Here is a 22,650-nt window from a genome sequence, read left to right as displayed (position 1 = left end):
AGATTTGCTTAAAAGAAGCGAAGCTTGGAAGCTTGTTTTGCCTGATTCTCTGGCAGAAGGTGGTTGGCAGGTAGACTATGATTGTTCAGCTTCAAACTATCCCTTTAACAAACACTCCCTAAAGGGTGGAATCTGGCCCAACCAGGATTATGAGATACTGATTCATAATGCCGATGGACACCGGACATACTAATAGCCTGCTTCTCATAAACGGGGAACAAGAAGCTTACAATTCCTCAAATAAATGGCATCTCAATTCGGATATTGGGCTAGGGGGATGCGCTGGTTTAAAAAAATTGGCCCTAACTCTGTGACCCTTAGGGAAGGACTGGTTGTTTAGAAGAAAAATCTTGAGTTCTATAGCTCCTCAGATATGGCTGCTTGCCCAAGGGCTATGAACCTGCATCTTGTTTGCTCGTCATCCTGTCAATCATTTTCCTTTTCTTAAAAAAAAGAAGACAAAAATCTGAAGTCGAAAACACCGAATTCCAAGCTTTTTCCAGGGGCGAAGCCCTTATCTCTAGGGCACTGTACTAATAATACTGGCCTGGCCTACCCCGCTCCAGGAACCCCCCCTCTAACCTTCCCCGAGGGGTCCGCACTGCGAGGCGCAAAGCAACAGCCCAGCGCCAAACCCAAAGGTTCCATCACCAGCCAATCGCCAGCTGGGATCCCTCAAGAAAACCAGAAACACCTACGGAAGGTGAATGGCATTAAGACCAACCTATCCGCGGGGACGTAGCTGAAGGGGTGGGGTCAGAATTAGCCAATAGTATTGAAGTGGTTGTTGTTAGGCGGGAGGAAGACGCCTGCGAGCGTGCGTGGGGCCGCTCCCGGGAACGGGTGGAAGGAAGCTCGCAGAACCAATGGCCGCGGCGGGCGGGCGGTAGTGCGCATGCGTACTGCGACCTGGGGCTGCGGGCGGGAGGCGGGGAGGGTGGGGGAGGGGAGCGGGCAGGAACTCGGCGGAGGCTGCTGCCGTCGCAGCAGCCGCCGCCGCAGCAAAGAGGCCATGTTGTGTGGTGTGTGGGGCGGGGGGGGGGAGGGCCGGGGGGGGAGGAGGAGGAGGGAGTAAAGCCGAGAGAGGAGACGGGAGAGAGACACCACACACACACGGCACAAGATGGCCGGAGAGGCAGCAGCACCCCGAGCTGTCAGGCGTTCCGCCGCGGCCGCGGGGCCCGCCGGCTGGCGGGGACTTGCGCCCGGGCGGCCCGCAGGCCCGCGGGAGCGAAGCGGCCGCGGCTGGGGCGAGGCGGGCCGCGCGCCGGGGTCGGAGCCCGCGGCAGAGGCGCCCGGGACGGCCGGGCCCGCGACGCGGAAAGCGCCGCTGCGGCAGCGGCCGCGGAGGCTCCCCGGGGCCCGGGCGGCTCGACCCGGTACGGGCGGGAGGCTCGGGCGGGCGGCCCGGCGCGGGACTCGGGTGCGGGCGACCGGGAGGTGCCGACCGCGGAGCTCGGACCTGGTGAGTGGCTCCCCGGCTCCTTTTATTGTCCTTTGTCCTTGGGAGGAAAAGCAAAATGTCCTTGAGCGTGCGAACAGGAGGGGGCGGCGGGCCGGGCCTCGCCGGCCGGCTCTCCCCTAGCGGCCCCATAGGCGCCGCACTCTGGCTCTCCGGGCGGGAAGCGCCGCGGGGCCCGGGGCTGGGGGCGCGGGGGCCCCGCTGAAGACCGGGCGGGGGGTGGCCTCGTTGCCGAGACCGGCCCCACCGGGAAAGGGGCGGCGGCGGTGACCGCGGGCGGGAGCCTGAAGGGGACTGCGCGAGGAGAGCCCCTTTCTGTCCTGGTGAGTTATTTTGATATTTAGGGTAAAAAAAAAAATCCTTTTCAGGTTCTCCGACGGGGGAGCTTTTTAACCCCTTTCCGGTGAGGTGGGAACTCATCTTCGTTTTCGAATTTAAAAGAACAATGGAACCCTGACTACGTTTCAACAAAAATAAAACTTGTTTTTTTTTTCCTTTTGGGTGTTGGCTTTTAACTCTTTCAAAGCCGATTTTGAGAACGGCTGCAGTGTTGCAGATGAGAAGGTACTTGCTGCTTGTTCAAACCTTTATTGACGTTAAGGTTGTCTTTTAAAAATGCAAGTTGGAGGAGTGCTTCTGGTATTTCAAAAATTACGAAGACAAGTTTACTATGTCGTCAAGGCTGTTTAATGGAAATAGATTTTAATTACGGTGCTAGACGATGACGTTTGATTAAGGTAGTTTATTTCACTGAGTAATTACGCCAAGATTATTTGACATTCTGATGTTTGAACAATGATTAGATCTACTGCTGGTTACTTTTAAAAAGGTCATAAGGAGCCGTTATCTGTAACTTACCACACCTGAATGTTAGACCGTACTTGGGTTAGTTCCTAGACTTTTAAAAGTTTAAGTTCATCATTTGATGATTTTAAAAAATAATGTGTATTATCACAAGCCATGGTTGACAGAACTTTTACAAAGGAATATTCTGACACCATATCTCTTTGTGAAGTTACTTTATCGTAGTGTAAATATTAAAGTAGGACTGCTCGGTAATGGGCGATGAAGAGGAGCCATATTTGTTGCATTTGTTGCATGCATAAAAATCCAGATATGCTCAAAGCGAAACAGTATTTTAATAGTGTATTTTGGTTTTTAAAAAACTTGCAGAGTCCTCTGTATAGTCTAGGAATTTAAAAAATTGTCTGAGAGGGAATTTGAGTTTAGTGATTTGAAGAACAAATCACAAATGCACAAACCTTTGTGTATTTTAGAATATATTTGTCTTCATCCTGCGGTAGCTCTGGTGTTGTAGAGGTGCAGATTTACGTAAAAATAGAGTTGGGCAGATTTACGTAGTGCTTATAAAATCAAAGATACTGGTGTAATGGACTGTGTTTTTGAGGGTATTTTTGTCAGTGACATTGTTTTATTTTCCTAATAGCATTCATATAGTGCTACACGTTACATCAGTTGCGCATATCTTGATTTTAGAGACTCTGTTGTTAAAGTAACAATTTTGGTTTTTCAAATCAACATTTCTGAAATTTTTGAACACTGCAAGTCGTTTGAAATTAATATTCTGAATCTAGTTTTTTTGAATAGCGAAAGGCAGAATAATTGCTAGCAGTTTAACCTCATAACATCTTTTTACATGAGAAATGGGGGAAGGGAGAGACTGAAAATGTTCTAGACCCCAGTTTGAAATTGAATAAAGGTCATAGATACTACATGTTTTAGATTTGCTTTAAAGACAAAGCTAATATCACACTTGGTGAGATCAAATAACTTGTGGTTTAAAAATTTAAAGTAACCAGTGGCCATTTTAACTTCACTAATTTCTCCTGGAGGAGTTAATTTTTAATTGCTCATAATTGTAAAAGGTATTTCTAGACGGTAAAGAAAATTTTAAGTTGATTTCAGTCTTTAAAAATGGTAAACTTTTCCTTTGTTTTCGTGTATTGCTTGCCATCAAAAGAAGAATAAAAATGAAAACAAGGTCATAATCTTAAATCTGTCCAAAAATGTGAATTTTTTGTTGTTAATCTCAATGCCTTAATCTCTAGTGTTTGTCCATACAACCAAAAGATGAGGAAAATAAAGACTGATAGGTATTAAGATAAATAACTGCAACCTTAAAATGTACAGGTAGCGTGTCGAGCCATTTCTTGAATTTGTCCAATGATCGTTGTCTCTGGAATATTTTCTCATTGTTTCATCACACTGAAACTTTGGCCAAGAAGTGTTTAAAAATCAAAACATTGATAATCATCTTCCTTTTTTTTTAAAGGTAACTTACAAGATTAAAATTATATTTGGTTGATGATGGTTCTGAACAAATACAGCTCTTTTATTTGAGGTAAGAGTAAATTTTTATTACTTTGACATAAAAGTAAACTTACTAGGTTTTTATTTTCTTTGATAATATATATTTTTAGTGAATAGTGATTATGAGTATGAGTAAATATCTGAAATAATTTTGCAAGATCTTTAAACCTTTTCATTGTATGAAAAGTGTATCTGCATAGCCATTGTAACTTAATGTGCCTTTTGAATAGTTTAAAATACTGAAGGTCCTTTAAGCCTTTGTTTAGTTTTGGGAACAAGAAAAGACTGATTATACTTTGAGGAAAACCATAAACCAAAGATATGCTTTTTTCTTTTTTGCTGTCTAATATACTGTGCGAACAATTTAAATCTTTTAAATATTTAAAGAAATAAATTTTTTGGGAAATTTAAGCTAGTTACTATTCATACTAATGGATTTTAGGAAAGAATGCTTTAAAAATCGGGTTTTGTGAGTATAGATTTTATTTTTTCTTCTTTGTAATAAAAAGTTTTAAAACACATATTAGTATTTGGCTATTGGTGGTTCCATCAATAAATTGTTTAGAATATTGTTTTTTTTCCCCAAAAAGGTATGCCATTTTGAAGACTGAGACCGTGGAATTTTATCCTTGAGGATAAATGAAATCTTTGCGATAGTCTGTATTTTATATAGCAAGTAAGTAAATGTTTTTATCCAACATCTGAAATCTAATAGCTACCAACAGGAGAATATCACTAAAGTTTGTCAGTGCGACATAAACTGTAGACCTTATCTCGAAAAAGGGATCAGAAAAAGCCCATCAAATTCTTTTCCTTACATCAAAGCAGTTTTGTGTTAATGTTAAAATAGTTGATACATGTAATTTACATCAGCAGTGAGACATTCAGTATTTTTCAATTAAATGGTGCTTTAGAATTATGGTTAAATCAGTAGTTGAGTCATCAGAATTACGTATCTTTACAATCTGAAATGTACATTCTTTAGCCATTTTTTTGGCGATGCAGATTGTTTTAGAAATGGCCTAAAATTTTGTATTTGCAGATCTTATGATTTATCTTAAAAGAACTATATTTCAAAAACTTAATAGACCCTTTCATATTCTAGTTATTATGTAATGGGTTTAAAATACTCATTTTACCTGTTTTTATGAGTCTTTTTTCCAAACAGGTGCAAAAGTAAGTTATCTTTCAGGAAACTAGAATGTGACTAAAGAGATCTCTAATCTATAGCTTAGTCTTTTTAAAGCATAAAAGGAAGAAATAATTTCAACGTGTATGGTATTTTGACATCTTAAAATTAGGTACATGAATGAAAAAAATCTGTACAGAATTTTCAAGAATTACTTCTTACTCTTAAGTTAACACTGAAAAGGGGAAGTTACCGTCAAGTAGTATATATTAGGAAGGGATTTATCAGAGGAAATATATAATGAGATACCTTGGGAAGTTTTAAGAATAGCCAAATAACCAATTAATTAATGTAAGGGCAGGTTTACCTTTGTCCTTGTAATTTTTGTGGAAAATTCATCGTTGGTGTTGGCTTATTCTGTTGATTCAAATAGGTGATAAAGGTAATATTTTTATTGCTTTTGCTTTAGCTTAATTTTTGCTTTTCAGCCGTTTTGCAGTTTGATCAGATTTGTGTTTATTATAGTGTACAAAAGAAAACCAAATGTTAGACCTTTAACAATAATGTTTTAAAGATGTAACATATATAAAAAAGTTAAGACGTCTTTCATCCCAAGGTCGTTTATCATAAATGCCAAGGTTAGGGTTTCCTCTTTGTAAATGATAGGATATTAGGTTGGCATTCAGATGTGGTTGGACACTTATAAAAATTGAGAATTGGGCCTCTTAAGCCACAAATGTATGTGAAGTTTAACCTAAGTTTAAGTATAAATTGGCAGTAATTTATAATGGCCTACCAAAGGCGTAATTTGAACCCATAGAATAAAAAATGAATGGTTAAAGAAGATTAGAAATGTTAAATGAAAATTTTTATCTTTTTTAGTCAAGTATTAATAATTATAAAAATAACTTAAGTCTTGTAGTAACTCCTAAGTTAATGTAATGGAGTATAGTTTTCCCTTTATCACCAACAAGATAAAGGATTATAATAAGTCACATTTTAAAAAGGCCTACATGTACTTCGACCTTCATGATAATATTTAGAGTCAGTGTTTTGAAATCTGCTGAGCCAAGCCTGTAAAATTGGCAATATTTTTGGTGGACAGAAATAATGGACACATGGGGGCAAATATAACTGAAGATACTGTTGTTTTTAATTACTGTATTTCATAAATACATTGTTCAGTTTACTACTATTTTCTGCTTAAGAACTGAAGTGATAAATATTTAAATATTTGTTTTTATTTTAGCATTTTGAATTCTTGAATCATAAAAGTCACCTGATGAAGTTGGTGATTGGCTTGCATTGCGTTTGTTATTATTGGTAATAACTGTTTAAAAAATTCCCTGGAGTTCCACAGAAATGAAAGAAGCCATGCCCCATAGTTAACAAAAGGTTTTCATGAACTACGACATAATAGAGGTTGGATTATGTAGAATAGGTAATTTTGAATAAAAATTTTCTTTCAAGTTTCGTTTACTGTTCACAGTTTCTTGATTATTTAAAAATTTGGACTGCGGACAACCAATTATTTTACCTTTTCTCCTCTGATTTTCTTTGTTGAGAGGCATAAGGGGAGAAAAGTTAATTTGAGGACATCTCCATCTTTTGCATTAATGAGAGGTGTGTGATAGAGTGGAAAATATAACTGTGATTCAGCAGTCAGGAGACCCAGCTTCTAATGTAAATTAGCCCTGTAATCTGGACGTTTTATTCACTGTGGACCTTAGTCTCCTAATTTGTATAAAGTATTTGGAGTTTCCAATCTCTTAAGATACATTTTTGCTCCTGAATTGTGTGGTAAAAATAGAGTGTCTAGTTCTCTTAAACTGGAAAGTAGTTTTTGTAATTTTTGCATTGCAAATCATGGATGTTATTTCTTTGTTAAAGTTATTTGAATAAGATGAAACCTGGGCGATAGTGTACCTGACTTTCCTAATTTTAGGTGTTCTAAAATATTAATAAATAGTATAAATGCAGGCATAATGGAAAGTTGATCTTAAGCAGTTAAGGTGTGAAATTGTCTTTAAAAAATAAAGATTTAGAATGCTGCAATGAAAGCATTGTTTCGAATTTTTTCCTAATAATTATTTTATTAAATAATTTAAAGATTAGTGTATTTAACGTAACATTTGCACCTGACCATTGTGATTATAAATGATGATTTATAGCTTATGTGCTTGACATAAGCTATATAATTTCCCTTAAGAAATCTATATTTCAAAGATAAATATCCTCATCTTACCCACTACCTTTCCCTTCCAGATTGAGTGGGTCAGTACAAACTTTTAATTTTCAAATTGACTTATTTCTGAATATAATTAACATTTACAACTTAAATTCAGGGATATTCTGAACTTTATAAGTAAAAACTATGTGCTTTGATTGTTTACATAACTTTCAAGTAACATGTTTCCTACAACGATTTGATTTATATATTGTGTAAAGCTAGAGATAATCCAGTGTTTTAGAGAACAATCTTTGTTTTTTGAAACTATACCACTTACTTGAAATTGAATATTTCCCAAACAGGCAGTTATATCCTAATGTGTGTATTACATAGTAGTCAAAATCATTTTAATTTAGGTTATCAAGCTAAATTATTTTTGCTTAACTTCAATGGTTTATGAGTTGTGACAGTTTTCTTATGACTTAATGATTTTATCACTAGTACCTTATTTTTGTGGATGGTTTCTTGTATTTCACAGTGCCCTCGGGTTTTATTCTTAATTAAAATGTAAAAATTGTTTTAAGGACTTTAAAAGGTGACAAAACCAAATCTTAAGAAAAGCACAAGTGAGCTAGTAATGATAATATTAAGACTTGACTAAAGCCGTCTTTGCCTTTTATTATAAAATGACCAGCAACCAAAGTTGTTATTTATATTATACCTATAATTTCATACTAAATGAGGATCCTCGATTGCAAAATATTAAAGATAGATTGGAGTATGAGCAAAACTATCAACTTTCGTAATCTGCTTAAGGTGAAATTGGCTTACCCCCCCTTTAAAGGAAGGCAGAGTACTACTTTGTCAATTTTGGGGAAGGAGATTGAGTGGTAGATTACATTGGTGTCAGTAATTTTTGTGGTGGTGCAAAGTGTGATCCAAGTCCTCCTCTGGTTTCGATGCAGTGAGCACCCCGAGCCACATACTTGTACTGGTAGGTAGCCTTTTTATAAGCATGTTGTCAGACTAATGTGTGATGGGTTTCCCTCAGACATTTCTTTCGTGGGTATTCCTTAAGTCATTTCTGCCCTTCTCTTAGGGGTTAAATCAATTTTACTTGATTGATTTAGGTTTTGTCATTGTTCAGTGTAACTGTCTTTATAAGATCAGATTAAATTTGGAAGCTTAATAATAATGCTGTTTCTTGTAAATTGCTTTGTTTTATCAACTTGTTGGGAGGATATTTTAGCACCTTGCTCTTAAAAGAAATCTTGAAGCAGATCTTAACTATTTCTTGGTTATGACTAGTCAAAACAAAGGGATTTAGATTTGGTAAGATAATCAGGAACTTGCTTTATAATTTGAAAAATTGGAAACCTTGGTCATGGAAAAAGCATTTAGGTAGCTTAGTTTTAGCTTAGATCCTAAACTTTTGCTTTTTAAAAATCCTTAAATTGGTACACTTTAATATTGAACTTTTGAACAAAGCTTTTTGGGTAGTTCTACCTATTATTGTGATTATTATAATCATACTTCGGCACAGGAGTGACTGGAAAAAAGTATATGCCTGTATTCTCAATTTATTTGAGATACAGGAAACATCTTCCATGTTTATGAGGTATTTCAGTCTAACCACTGAAAAGTAATGGTTATCAGTAACCAGATAAAAAGTAGTTTTTATCATGCACATATTTTAGAAAGGGTTAGTGTTGTGTAGGTCAATATGATTAGTAGAGAAAATTTGAAATTATGCTTAAGGTTTCTATCCTAGAAGAGAGTTGATTAAAGTACATGATATTATGAAATAATGTAGTAATATTGAAGAGTGAGAAACATGGCCTTGCCAGGTTGGTGATGGAAGCTTTCCTTTAGAAGTCTGGAAAGCAGATTAGTTGAAGGACCAGAAGATAAAATAATTCTGTACTGTTAAGGAAGGAGTGATGTTGGCTCTGGTAAACAGCTATTTTGCAACCATGAGTACTTGTTAGGGAGCCCAGATTTTTACCTAGGAAGTTCTTGGGGCCTGAGACGTAACGTGTTTTTATAGTAACTTTATTCTACAGGTGAGCCCTGTGAATGAACAGCCAAACTTAAGATCCTCTGGATCAGAACTTTTGATTTTCTGCTTGGATTGTATTTATAAATACATGTATGTCTCGGTCTTCTGGCTAGTGATACTGATAAGATGTTGAAGTTTCCAAATAAATCTGTTTTTGTCTTTTTCTGTACATACAATTATATTCTTTTTGATTTCTACAGAAATGTGAATCCTGAGGCTGAATTATCTAAGGGGCCAGCACAACGAAATAGATGTTGGTGGAAGAATTTAGTAAGTTTTTCTCAATTTACATGTTTAATTTGTTTTTTAATTTTAAATATGACTTTGGAAATTTTGAGTAACTGAGTCAGAGTCTGTAAAAATATAGAGGGATTTAGTGAGGCTCAAAGCAGTACAAAAATAAATCAACATGGTTAGATGTATGTGAAGTTTATTATTAAAATCTTGTGCGTTAATTTACTCCAACCTTTTATTATTTTCTACTTTTTTTTTACTTAAGGTCAGGCAAAGTTAAAATGGAAAAAAACCCAGATTTGAACATGCTTTTAATACTGCACCCTAGGACTTCCTGGTGGTCCAGCGGTCAAGACTCCATGCTTCCACTGCAGGGAGCGTGGGTTCGATCCCTGGTAGGGGAAAACTAAGATCGCGCATGCGCTGTGCGGCCAAAAAACCCACAAAACCCTGCATCCTAGATCTGGGTGTTGGTAAACTCCCCCCTATTTTTATAAGTAAAATTTTATTGGAATACAACAGCTGTGCTCTTTCATTTACATATTATCTGTGTTTGCTTTCCAACTACAGCTACAGAGTTGAGAGTAGCTGTAGCTAATGGCCACAAACCCTATGAAATACTTAGTATTTTTTCCTGTTAGGCAACCTTGCCTACTCTTTCCCTGGATCGATCCTTTTTGTCAACTTCACATGTGTAAAACTCAGAAGCCCTTAGGTTCTCTTGGTAATAGAGCGTACTTTTTAATGGATTTCATTGTTAGTAATTCAAATAAATGAAGTAATTATGAGCTTTCCTTAAACTTGAAAGCCCAACAAAAAGTGTTTTTTCACACTGGGGTTTTGCCTTGATATTAGAAGGTTTGGTTACTACTACTACCGTGGAATTTCTAATTCCCCATCTGAAAAATAGTGGGAAAAGAGTTAGTGGTAAGATGTAGAAATGAATTTGGATGAATTCTCAAAAGGATTTATTATTGACAAAACTTTTTAGGTATGATAATTATTTAGTAGTTGTTTCATAAAAATAATTTTTTGAATCACATTCGGGAATCTAGATTCTAGGTGATAATCTTTGCTTCTAATTACTACTTGAACTTCTATTGTATAAATGGCTACCAGGGCCTGTAAAATAGTGAAGTTTTTTTTTTTTTTTTTTTTTTTCCGATGGGGGATGGTGAGAGCAGAGATGAAAACTTTACTAATGTAGTGTAATTTATTGACTTCATGCCTTATATTTTAAAATGATTGCCTGGCACATAGTGGATGCTCAATAAATACTAGTTCATTTATTGTATATACTTGCTATTAAACATTATCAACTAGTGTTTTGGGTCTAATCTAGTAAAAAGTGAAATACATTATTTATAATGCTTTAAATACTAATTTTTAGGTACGCTTGAATGCCAAAACTTGACTCAGTAAAATCTTTAAAGTTACAAGAGACCACAGCTTTCAATCTTTCATGGACATGTAGTCAGGTTTTAAACTAAATGGGATAATGGGGAAGATTGGATTTGATTGTAAAAACCTTAAGTAAGATGACTCTTTCTTAGTCAGCAAAGTTGAACAACATAGTTTAACAATGTTGTGAACAACAGCTGGCTGGGTTTTTTGTAGTTAGTTTTTTATGCCTACTTTATTTAGGACCCAGACTTATTAATAAGTTTTAATCCTGTTGAGGAGTCAAGCTTTTTTGGTAATAAGACAAAATATGTGAATTCACTATTAAATGTTTTCAGATTTAAAGACAATACGAAGAAGATTGAACTTATGTCATAAGTACCAAGAAGCTTAATTACATGATGAGATTGGTCATCATGTAAGCATCAATTTCTGCTTCTTATTGTAATTTTGTACCCATTTGTCCCACTGGTTTTACAGTAACAAATTGTATTTATTAGAGCCACTTGTTTAAAAAATTAAGAATCATTAATCTTTTTCCTTGTACTCTTTCCCTGTCCCAAACATTTTTTGTTGCTGTTAAAATGGGGGTTTGCTGGGAAGTAGAGGTAAGGAAATTGAACCCCTCTTAAACACATCCAGTAATGAATCACTTGCTTGCATTTCAAATAACAACTTATTTTACAATATCCCAGTGTTTTTTTTGAACAAATTTACTGAATTAGAATTTAAGATCTCCTTGCTCAATTGTATGTTTTTAATTTCTGGATGTATAGTATTTGGGGATTTTAAGCAGTAGCAGGTACTTATTACCTTCTTACCATAGAAGTCTTTTCTTCCTGGAAATTATCTTAGAACAACCAATTTGTTCTTAAAAAAAGGAGGTATAAAATAGTGAACATCATAGTGGAAAAATTCTCCTAACTTTTCATAGTATTAGCTTGAAGCTTGTATGTTTGATGATGGAATTCTAGATCAAACCATCATCTCTGCAGTGTTTCCAGTAATTCAGAAATCTGGAAAGATGTGGAGTAGTAGGGCTTAGATACTAAACCCTACTCAGTTTTCTGTACTGATCTTATTTTAATGCAAAATTAAATTCTCTTTAAAGCAGAAACTGTTTTGTCTTTTACAAGTTGACCCCATGATCCTATAGAGTTTTCAGAGATATCATGGCCATTGGAATATAAATTATTTTGATTCATTAAAGTTAGTTTGTAGGTCCTCAGGTACTTTGGTTACTGTGGTATATTGGAGGTCTGTTTATTGAGGTCTTTCTATATGCCAGGTAATGTAAAAGCTATAAATGTACTAACTCATTTAATCCTCACTACTACTGCCACGTAAGGTAGGTACTACTGTTACTTCTATTTTACAGATGAGGAACTGGATTTTGTTACCCAGAAAATTTCCAGGCTCAAAGAGCTCATGCCTGCTTTCTTTTTCACTTTTTAACTTTGCTTATTTGCAAGTTTAATTTTTGCAAGAAATTGGAATTCCATGAAAATAAATGGGTTTATTCCTAAATCCTTTAATGTTGTTTAGGTGCTTTGATATTTGACTGAGCACTTTTGCTTATTAACAGAATTCTCACTTCTGGATTTTCATTGGCTTTATAGGAGTGCAGATTGATCATGGCTTTCTTGTAGCCTTCTTTTTCTTCTCCTCCCCCTGCCTTTTTTTTTTTTTACTATGTTAAATATATGACAGTATATGTGATAGCACGACCAATATGCTAGTATTTTTAAATCTCTATTTTTGCCACACAAGCTGGTGCATTTTATTAATTAGTATTGATATGGTTTTAATACCATTGGGCTTTCTTTTGAAATTTTTTTTAAAAATGTGGTTTTAAAGAGAAATTTCTTATAGTGTCTGCGATGAGGTTTTTACCTCTTACCTTGTGGCAGAAGAATATAAAGCACGGAGTTTATCTCTTAATGTACTAGATTGAATAAATTGCACCTATAGCCGTTGAAATGACTGTAGCTTGATTATGAATGCATTAATATCACCGTTCATCATAGTAGTATTTACATTCCCAACTTCATTGACAACTTGATCCTGCATTGTAACAGTAGAGATTGGGGAGAAATTGGTTTATAATTAACTCTGCAAGAGGAATGATGGTATTTTTATTTTTATACTTTAATATAGAAATATGTCCCTTAATTGTAAGGAATGAACAAGTGGAAGATATTTTACTGATATGGGGAATAAATGAGTTATTTTTAGTTCTCCTTTTAGGCTGGAGAGAAATCGGCAAAAAATGTTTCGGGAGAAATAGCTTTCGTTTGATGTTTATTACTGATGTTGTGATGCTCATTTTCAGTATTTTTTTTAATGAGTGGTGGTGTCTCTTGGTTAATCAAATGGTTTATTAAGTGGATTTTTGCATTGTATATAATAGACAAATCCTCATTGTAGTTTCGGAATCAAGGTACTATCTAATGAGCAAAAAATGCCCTTATATTTAATAATCTCCTAGTCAGTCACTCAGACTTTATTACTATAAATTTAGTTGGAGAGCTGCAAAATTTATAAAGAAGACCAGGGTTAAAACTTATTTTTCTAATTATGTTTTATCATGATGAATCAGGACCATTTATTTAATGGTAAAATATCCTGGCTTCCCTTAATCTCCTTACTTCAAAATTATTTAAGCAATGAATTTTTTTTAAAAAAAATGAGGAACGTTTGATGTTTTTGCAATGAGAATATTTTATTTGTATTGAATTTGAAATCTGATAGCATTTTATGGCAAATATCAAATAAGGCAGGGAGATATTTTGCATTTCTGATCATTTTGTTTTCTAGTGGCTACCTATTTCCTGCATTCTCATATATGTAGCTAAAGATGGTGACATCTATATTGGCCATTTGTGTTATCTATGCAAAATTAATTAAGATCTGTTGGACTGGAAAACTGCTGTGATCCACTGCTTCGGGTTTTTTTTAATCCTTTAAGATTCTTTTCCATATTTAGTTTTATTTGAAGAAGCTTGGAAAGTTTTCTGCATTGAGATTTAGAATCCATAGTGTTGCTGTAATTTAGCTTTCCAGAATTTTTGAATTTGAATTTTTGTTTTCACTTCTCATGTAGACAGTATAACAACATTACATTTAACTATTAAAAATTTGACTCTTCACTGCCACATTTTTATGGTTACTGTGTATCTGTGACAGTAAAAGAACTTCGTTACTGGTGTGCAGTTTTGCCATGATTCTCTTATTGAGAAGTTGTATGTGCCGCACATACAACTTTAATACAGTTTTATAGTTTAAAGCTGTTATAAAATTATTAAAGCTTTGTGTATGGTAAGAGTATCTTCAAGGTGGGTGGATGTTCTCTGAAGGAATAAGATTATTGATATTCCAACAGCATTTTTTTTCTTTTAATGTTTTCATCAAGCACCCAGTCAGCTTGAAGTGTCTCAAATGGACCCTACCACTGAGAAATCAAGATGGCAGTCCACTATGGGGAATTGAGAAAAATGGATTAATACAAGAGTGCTGTGATAATATACAACCAAGACAGGGTTCTTTTAACATGGATTTCATGAAATGAATGAAGATATAGGTTTCTTACCCAGCACAAATGGACAGTGAATTTGACTTTCTAGAGACTTTGTATCATTAAGAACATTTTTGACATTTGGAGAAGAAAGATGGCACATTAACAGATGATAGTGTGTATGCCTGGAATTTTTTGCAGTTTGATTTGTATGAGTATGATCTTGTGGAATGTTAACTTTAATAAAATTTCTAACACTTTAAAATTTCTCAGTTTGGGCTTTTTTTTTTTAAGCTGAAGCTTCATTAAATACTCGGTGTCGCCTTAAATAACACTTTGACCTTTACAGTTGCCCAGCAGTAAAGTGTACTGAATAAAGCTGGTAAAATGGAAATGGTGTACTGGAAAATGTTTTACTTGGTTAATATTTGTCTTTTTACAAAGTTGTGGAAATTTATTTGTGCTTTAAAAGATGGTTGTCCAGTTAAAATGCTATTTTATGCTTTCTTGAAACATCTTACAAAATAGGTTAACCAGTGGGTAATAATAGAATGTTTAATTTGCTGTGAGATTTTAATGAACTTTTAAAACAAAATGCCTTTTGCCTCAAAATTCAGCATGAGTGATACAGTATTATTCTGACTTATTTTGTTTTGATGGAAAAGGTCCCTTTAACCTATGCTTATTAAATATTATAAATAAAACATCTTGCAGAATATCTGAACACTTAAACTGAATCCTCCTATTGTCTTAATAGTTAATATTAGGTGAAGAGGTGTTGGATTTATAAGGGAAGGTAGGGAGGTCCTTAGGGTATTCACAAAAGGACTTGAAATTTTGGTGGCAATAATGTCTGCAATAGATTTTATAAAATAGGATTGATTACTGTATTTTTATTATTCTGTACATTTAGGAATTTAGAATAAATGAACCACACTATGTCATAGATAACTTCTGTTTGAATCCTAGATGAATACTGGTTTCACTCATTGATAACTAAAATCAGTTTCAGTTACTATTATGGGGTGTAGTAGGCTTTATTTTGATAAACCAGATGAGTTGTTGATTATATTTTCCTGTTATACAGAGAACAAGTAATAGTGTAGCTTTAATTTTCTTTTGGTGAGAAAGTGTTAATCATACCATGTTTGTGATTAATGTCAAATACCAAGGTATACACGTCGATGATCAATATATATGCAGTATTCTCATTGGCTGATTTGAGTTGGTTGGTTTGTATAAATCAAAAGTGAGATTTTGGATTTTGATTTTGGTGGAGAATTATCTTGTAGAAAGTATGGAATTGAAGCTGGGTTTTGATTATGGATTATACATTTACCTAGGTGTGACATTGTTGCTTTTGTTGGGTGTAGATCTAAAATGGATTTCTCAGTGAGGGAAGGACATTGTTCTGGCAGATGATAATGTTGAGTAAGGAAAGTTGATTTGATTTGTTTTGGATGTGTGAATGTTTTCTTGGGGTGCTTGTTGGAAAGTGTTGAATAATTTGGTTTTGGCATTAGTAAATTTGTTTCCTTAGATCTCACGGTTTTGATATTTAGGAGAATTTGCCCCGTGACATTACTTTGATAACTTTCCATCAGATATGACAGATTGTTATTAGTTTACCATTGTTGAAATGGGTATATACTTAGAATTTGATTTGAAATACAAGGGAATGGTTGAGATATATGTGTTGTGTTGGTTTTGGAGGTGGAGTTTCTTGGGTTTGTTTTTTCATGATAGTTCCATGCTCTTGAATTTAAGAACATTGTTTTGCCCAAATCAGTGTGGTATGAGAATTTTTTGGGTAAGGTTTTGGCAAGGTTATATAATGGGTTAAAGAATTTTGTGAAAGTACGAAGAAAATTTGAGGTTCTTGAATAAAAACTAGTTGCATTAATTTTTGCCCTAATGCAGCTGAACACTAGGGAGGCGCTCTTGAGTTGTACCCCTTTCTTCCAGTTGGGATGGAAAATTCCCCCTTAAACTTAGTCCTTAGATAATTTTTAGGCTTCCTAAAGAAGGCAAGACTTGAATTTAATTTATTAAGTTGAGGTTTTGCTTTTATTTAGAAACCATTTTACCCATGGTGGGGGGTAGTTTTTAAAAAGATTAATACTTAAGCTGAGCTTTATATACTCTAAGAATTATCCCTCTTTCAAAATGGCTTGATAAAACACCACTTCCTGTCCAGAGAGGAAGTTATTTTAGCTCAAGGACTGAAATATTTAGCAGATCTTTAGACAAAAGGAACAAATTACATTTCTCTCTGGCTTAAAAAGGGTGCTTGAGCCAGAGGGGGTTAAGAAAACCCTCCCCCCTCGCCCTGATGGGGTGGTCTGGAGGGGCAGGGAGGGGTGGGGGTAGGGGTCCTTAGGCTCCCTGGGATGGAGGATCTTTTTTTTTTTTTTTTTTTTTTTTTTTGGTGGAGATGAAGGGGTGGGTCTATGGTACATCACCTGAGTTGTGGGGTAAATGTAGAGAGTGTCAATCAAAGGCAGAGCTCTCAGAGCTGGGAAGGAGGCTCTAGATGGCGGCTGTGCCTTAGAGAGAGCGCGCTCTGCTCCCTGCCTTCGCCTCACTTTACGCAACTTTCCCTAACTTTCAGGCAGCCTCAGGGGGCCCCCACAGCCCCCTGCCTGTCCTAGTGACTTACTGGGGTCGATTCGAACCTTTTTTAGGGAGAAAAGCAGCTTTTGGGAGCTTTCTTTTCGTGCCTTGTTGGAAAGAAGCAGCCGTACTGAGAGCCCAGGTCGTTGTTTTTTCCAGCTTAGAAGCCATGGCGCACCTCCATTTTTGTGCGCTCTCCTAATGAGGTTTTTTTTCTTCCGGACCCGTTTTAGGATTAATTGTTGCTGTATTTTTTTGACCAGTTAACATATTTGAGGATAATTTTATTTATTTTTTGTTTTTTAACGGAGGATTTTGTTTTTATTTTTAATTATTTGGATCTGATATTTTTCTACTACTAGATAGGACTCTTGCTTTGGACCTACTACATGGATCAGGTAAGTTCATGATCATTAGTGATAATTTAAAAGATTTATATGTTTATGTTTGCTTTATTTTCTGTAAATATGAGAAATTCCTGGATGACGCAATAAGATACAGAGATTGTTATTTGTATCCAGTGTGTTACTTTGAGAAACTTTCCTTATTGATAGTGATGATTCTCCCTGTTCGGTTTAGCCTGTTTTTATGTGGTTTTTTTTAAAAGAAAAAATAGAAATATTTTGCTTTTTGGTGCTTACCGCTGTTGTGTTATAACAATATCGTTACATCGTCAGGACTTTGTTCCTGATAATAAAAACCATCGATAGAAGCTGGGACCTTACCTTTCTTTCAACTTTTGACAGTAAATACCTGGGCACAGGACTTCAAAGCAAACACAGATTCCCCCTCCCCCTTAATATTTAAGAATTAAAAGATGATGAGAAATAAGGACAAAAGCCAAGAGGAGGACAGTTCGCTACACAGCAATGCATCGAGGTATGAGCTATCAACTTTCTTCCTTTTTTCCTTTTTTTTGGGGGGGGAAACCTCAGCTTACATTGTTCACCTTGACAGACAAGGATAGCTATCTGTTTTATTTTAAGTATTTTACTAATTTGGATTCGTTTTTTAAAGCGTGACCTTGAGATTGCTAATATGCCACACCCTAATTTTTTGGTAGCAATTTATGAAAGTTAAGTTGTGACTTAAGGCCTCTTATAGCAGTCAAAAGGTAAGGTACCTTTATTCAAGGGGGCCTTTCCTGTAAACTACAGTTTTTTTGTCAATAAATTTCAGTTTTTAGGTTTTCGTGCTGTAGGAAAATGACCTTGTCGGTTTAGCCATTGCTGCATTGCACCATTTTACATACAAGGCAAATTTTTTCTTTGAAGAATCTAGGATACCCAAACTTGTAACTGAAGGCCATAGAGGAGCCTTGTGGTAGTAAATTATAGTAAATAGACATTTGAGAAAGTTATATGAATGAAAAAATGTACATTTTAAAATGAAATTGCAAAAAGGACCCTTTGACTGATGCCTCTCAGTTTATATTTTTATTTGACTCTGTATTTCTTTTGATACACTTGACATTTTAGGAAATTTTGATAAGATTTATCAAAACCTTTACTCTCGATGATTACAGTTCCTGCATTTATGAGATCAGACCTGTGATCACAGAAATCTTGGAATACTATTAATATGCTTGTATTTTGTGTTTGCTACTGATTGTAATTGTATATTTTATATTTAAAATACTTTATGGTTTGCATTTGTATGCTTATATTCAGACAATGCTCTCTGGTTGGTAGATGAAGTATTTTATCCTTGTATTTTAGTTGTAGCTGCTTTAAATTTATTGATTTATTTCGACAGAGTCGCCTGGAATGCTTTATCTCCTGAAGCTTACAAATGTACTGTTTGTTCAAATCATGATTTGTTTCACATTTGTTGGAGTTCACCATATTAGTGACTAAGGAATAAAGCCTCTTAAGATGTTTTTGTTGTATGAAAAGCCTCTAAGATGTTTTGTATGATCTGTATATTAATTTTTAAAGTATATATGGAAACATTTCTTGATGTGTGTTCTATGAATTGTCATGTTATAAATTTTAAATCATGCATTTAACAAGAATTTGATTGGTTATATGATTTTTTTCTCCCCAGCTTTGCTCTTTTATAATTTTATATAAACAATATACTTTATTATTAGGTTAGTGATTTGAAAGTTTTGAAAATGGTTTATTAATAATGTTAAATTTTTATGTTTTATAAGACTTAAAATATTTTGACCCTTGCTTTTCAAAATACCTTTCCAAATTCTTTTGCAAATTGAGTTGTCACATAGTTTGGATTACTGTCTTTGGAATTGAATTGCCCATGTAATTACCTAGGTTAGATTTAGGACAGAAAACTTCTCTACTGATTCTAAACTGATTTTTCTGAAAAGTGATGGTGATTTGAACAAATAGGAATCCCCAGGTATCTTTGACAAATTATTAAAGATTCAATACCTAAAATTGGTACTCCCTTGAGTGTATGATTTGCATATCTCACATGGGTTTTGGCTTTCTCAGGCAAGGTTTGTGTTTAACATCATTGATCAGACTCTGCTTTCTAATTTAAAAAAATTAAGCGGTGTTGTTATTCTTTCTTTTAATGATACTCTGACCTGGAAAACTACATGGAAGTTGCCATGCATTTGTCTCCTGGTAATGAGGTTGCAGCTTAACTAGAGGCATGCACTGTACTTTTGAATGTGTTTCTTTGTCACGTATATTTTGATTCATATACCTGATGAGTGTCAAAAAATATTTGAGAGACTCCTTGAAAAGAAGATGGAGTGTTAAGTTACTGTTACCCTAAATTGCATACCTTAATTAATGCATGCACATAATTATGACATCACTTCCTTTTAAAATTGTAAAGCTATAGAATGTTAGGGGTGTTTTATTGTAGTAGATTAATGTTATTTTTAAGTGAGCTAAAATTAAGGTGACTGTTACGGTAGCTAGAACTTGGTTCCTTAATCCATTAGAATTTCTCCATAAGGACCTAGTTTCTGTGGCATAAAGTCTAGCATTTAGGGAATACTACAGAAATCAACTTTTGCAGCCTGAGCCACAGGAGAGGAAGGGAGGAGTTAGCAGGTAAAGTAAACTTTTTGGTCTGAGATTTACTTTAGGACCTGAAAGAATTGAGTATAAATTTAGGTATGGCTGGTATGCTCCTGTTTTTGGAAATAATGGCAATACTTAATAGTCATTATGTAAGTTTGTTGTTCTTTTGAAGTTAATGCTAAAGTATAATGTTATACTTTGTATATCATGATTTTTGAAGGTTAAAAAGTTCACTTTCAAAAACATGATTTTAAAGATACTTGATATCTTTAAATTTTTAAATATTTGAAACAAAGTTTTTGTGATGGACATATATAGAAATGTATACCACACACTTATCTAAAATAATTTGCGGTTTGGGGTAACTTCAGTAATAATCACAAAATGGAAAGAGAAGGAAATGTGAATGGAACTGCACACAAAGAGCTGTGTGTGTTCTAGGACGCTGCGTTTTCAATTTATCATAAGAACTGAAACAGTTTATTGAATTTATCTCCAAAACTTCTGCCTCTGAACCAGATTTTATTTTGATAACCTGAGGTGCGGGCAAAATCTTTTTAATCAGCCTTTTAGTTGTTACTCTAAAAGGCTGGGGATAGTTAGAAATTGGCATAATGCAGTTGCTTGTGGAGTGGAACAGGGAGTTTTTAAAGTGGCAGCCATTTTATGATGCTGATAATTCTTAGGAATCGGGATTTTTTGAGAAGATTGAAAAAGTGAATTGAAACCTGAAATACCGAAGTATCTGCCCCCTCCCCCTTTTTTGTTCTTTGGTACTGAAATAAAGGGCAGCTTGGTAGTTAGCGCCGGCAGCAGCTCTCTGAGCCCCTGGCATCTTGGTGCAGGTCCAGCTCAGTCACAAAATGGCTGTTCCTTTGTGCCGCAGCGCTGACAGACATACTGCATTGCACTGTGTACTCGCCAAACAGCAGGAAGTTGCCGTGCCGAGTTCAAAGGCCGGCCGGCGCCGGCGCCGACTGCTGATTGGCTGTGCGCGCGCTTGGTAACAGCGGGTCAACAGCGGCGGCCTGTGGGCGGGCTCCGCCCTGCGACGTCAGGCGCCTCGCCGCCGGGAGGAACGAACGCAGTGACGTTAGGCTGCGTGCGCGGCCTACGTCGTTCCTCGTCGCCTAGGCAGCCGCACGCCAAGGGGCACGGGGTGGGAGCGGGGGTTGGTAGGGGGAGGAGAAGGGAATGTTGTCTGGGACTTTCCGGTGGGCGCCCTCTCCTGCGCGATTTCGCCCCTGGCGGCGCCCTTCGCCCAGCCCTGTGGCCGTCTCCACACCGCAGCGTGTATTTTTTGCCCATCCCTAGGAACGGTTTTCGTCTTTTAGAAGCGGCTTCTGCTTTTGGAGAAAGTAAAAGGCACTAATCGGAAACCTTCAAGTCGAAAACCTGCCAGTTTTTATCGTTTTCGCTTTCCTTTCTCATATCCTAGCGGGTCTTTTTTTTCTCTTTTTCTTTTTTGTGTTCACTGTGACGAGATTAGTGAGTTTGTTACCATTGACCAAAAGCGTTTCACTATCAAGAGATATTTTTATTTTAATTGAAACTTATGAACGGTGTTAGAGCTGTTGTTTAATACATGGCTCACAAACAAAGGGAAGATTACTTGAACTTGTCCCCGTGCATTTTTACTTGGTACCAAACATTTTCTCAATTGGCATTTGATGGAGAAAAACTCAGGTCAGTATGTGCAAAGTGATTTATTTTTAAGATTAACAACGGGATAGTTAAGTACAAAATAGCTAGAGATTTTCACCTGATAAGTAACTACTAGGTTACTAATATTAGGTTAACTTAAAACAACAGAATACAGCAATAGGCATTCATAACTGTGCAAACGAGTGTTAGAAAACAACTCTTCTTAAGTGTTAAAGCACTTGCTGAAGAATAGTGACTCCCAAAGCTTGGCCAGTAGTGGGATTACTTGGCAAAATCTTAGGAAGCGTCTCAGATCCCCCATTCTGGAAATTTTAATTCAATCCTGGTAAACTTGTTAAAATGCTGTAATGATGCTCATGGTCTGCCGTGTTTGGAAACCCTTGCAAGGATTTCTGGTTAAAAAAAAAATCATAGCTTACCAACGGGGACTAATTTGGTCACAAGTAATGAATTTAATTAAGAAGGAAAGACTGTATTGGTGTTTTCTTAATCGTACCCTGGTGAAAAGTTTTTTCTAAGCTTTTGGAGTGTTTTTAGCAATAACGAATGATCTGTCATAGTTGGCAATAGTTCAGAAATTTTTTATTGAGTAAAAGTATGGTATTTTGAAAGAGATGTTTACCTGGGTATATCGTGAGTTTCTGAATAAAGTTTATAGAAGATAAAATTCACTACATTATTAATTGGTTTTGTAGGTTCGCCATAGTCTTGGTTCTTTATGAAGAATTATTTGTGGAAACTTTAGGTGAAATTGGGTTTTCAGTTTGTTTTATAGACTCGTTCATCAAAGCTTCTGTCAGTGATTTTTAAAGTATATGCTCAAATATATATGATGAAATTTTTAACAGCCTTAGGGACAAATACTTAAGAATTTGATGATCATTAACATATTAGCAACTTCTGAAGGTGGATATAAAGCAAGAAGAAGAAAGGTTCTTTCTGTGTATTGAGATTGAATTCTGGTTAGTTGTATTAAAATTATATTTGCTAAATACCCTAAATTAAAAGATAGAATTAAGTAACACTGCAGTCGTGTTCCAGGATATAAACTGCTCTGTTGTAGATGTAATAAA

At 35.8% G+C, this 22,650-nt stretch overlaps 1 protein-coding gene and 1 long non-coding RNA gene across 13 annotated transcripts in view; both read left to right on the top strand.

Moving 5' to 3' along the window:
* The first annotated feature begins 1,125 nt into the window (after window positions 1-1,125).
* On the top strand, window positions 1,126-14,565 carry LOC308613932. 6 transcript variants are annotated; one of them, XR_014015348.1, is made up of 7 exons: window positions 1,126-1,465; window positions 1,831-1,865; window positions 1,989-2,026; window positions 3,756-3,824; window positions 4,384-4,469; window positions 9,352-9,421; window positions 14,199-14,565. It is a non-coding gene; the product is annotated as an uncharacterized lncRNA (long non-coding RNA). The 6 variants fall into 6 exon arrangements; XR_014015347.1 differs by lacking the exon at window positions 1,831-1,865; XR_014015349.1 differs by having other exon boundaries at window positions 1,831-2,026.
* A 2,212-nt stretch (window positions 14,566-16,777) lies between these two features.
* Window positions 16,778-22,650, top strand: part of CHD2 (chromodomain helicase DNA binding protein 2) — a 122,824-nt gene continuing 116,951 nt past the window's right edge. For 3 of the 7 annotated variants that reach the window (XM_081227792.1, XM_081227790.1, XM_081227789.1), the window contains exon 1: window positions 20,827-21,598. In XM_081227792.1, coding sequence (XP_081083918.1) covers window positions 21,498-21,598 — 101 coding nt within the window. In that variant the 5' untranslated portion in view covers window positions 20,827-21,497. Of the gene's footprint in view, window positions 17,312-17,659; window positions 17,793-20,826; window positions 21,599-22,650 lie in introns of those variants that run through there. The other 4 variants (XM_081227795.1, XM_081227793.1, XM_081227791.1 and 1 more) reach the window with 3 other exon arrangements.

The sequence above is a fragment of the Mesoplodon bidens genome (genome assembly GCF_964165515.1).
Source record: "Mesoplodon bidens genome assembly, chromosome: 3".
Taxonomy (NCBI): domain Eukaryota; kingdom Metazoa; phylum Chordata; class Mammalia; order Artiodactyla; family Ziphiidae; genus Mesoplodon; species Mesoplodon bidens.
Note: the sequence above shows the minus strand (reverse complement) of the source record. Positions and strands in the feature narration are given on the sequence as shown.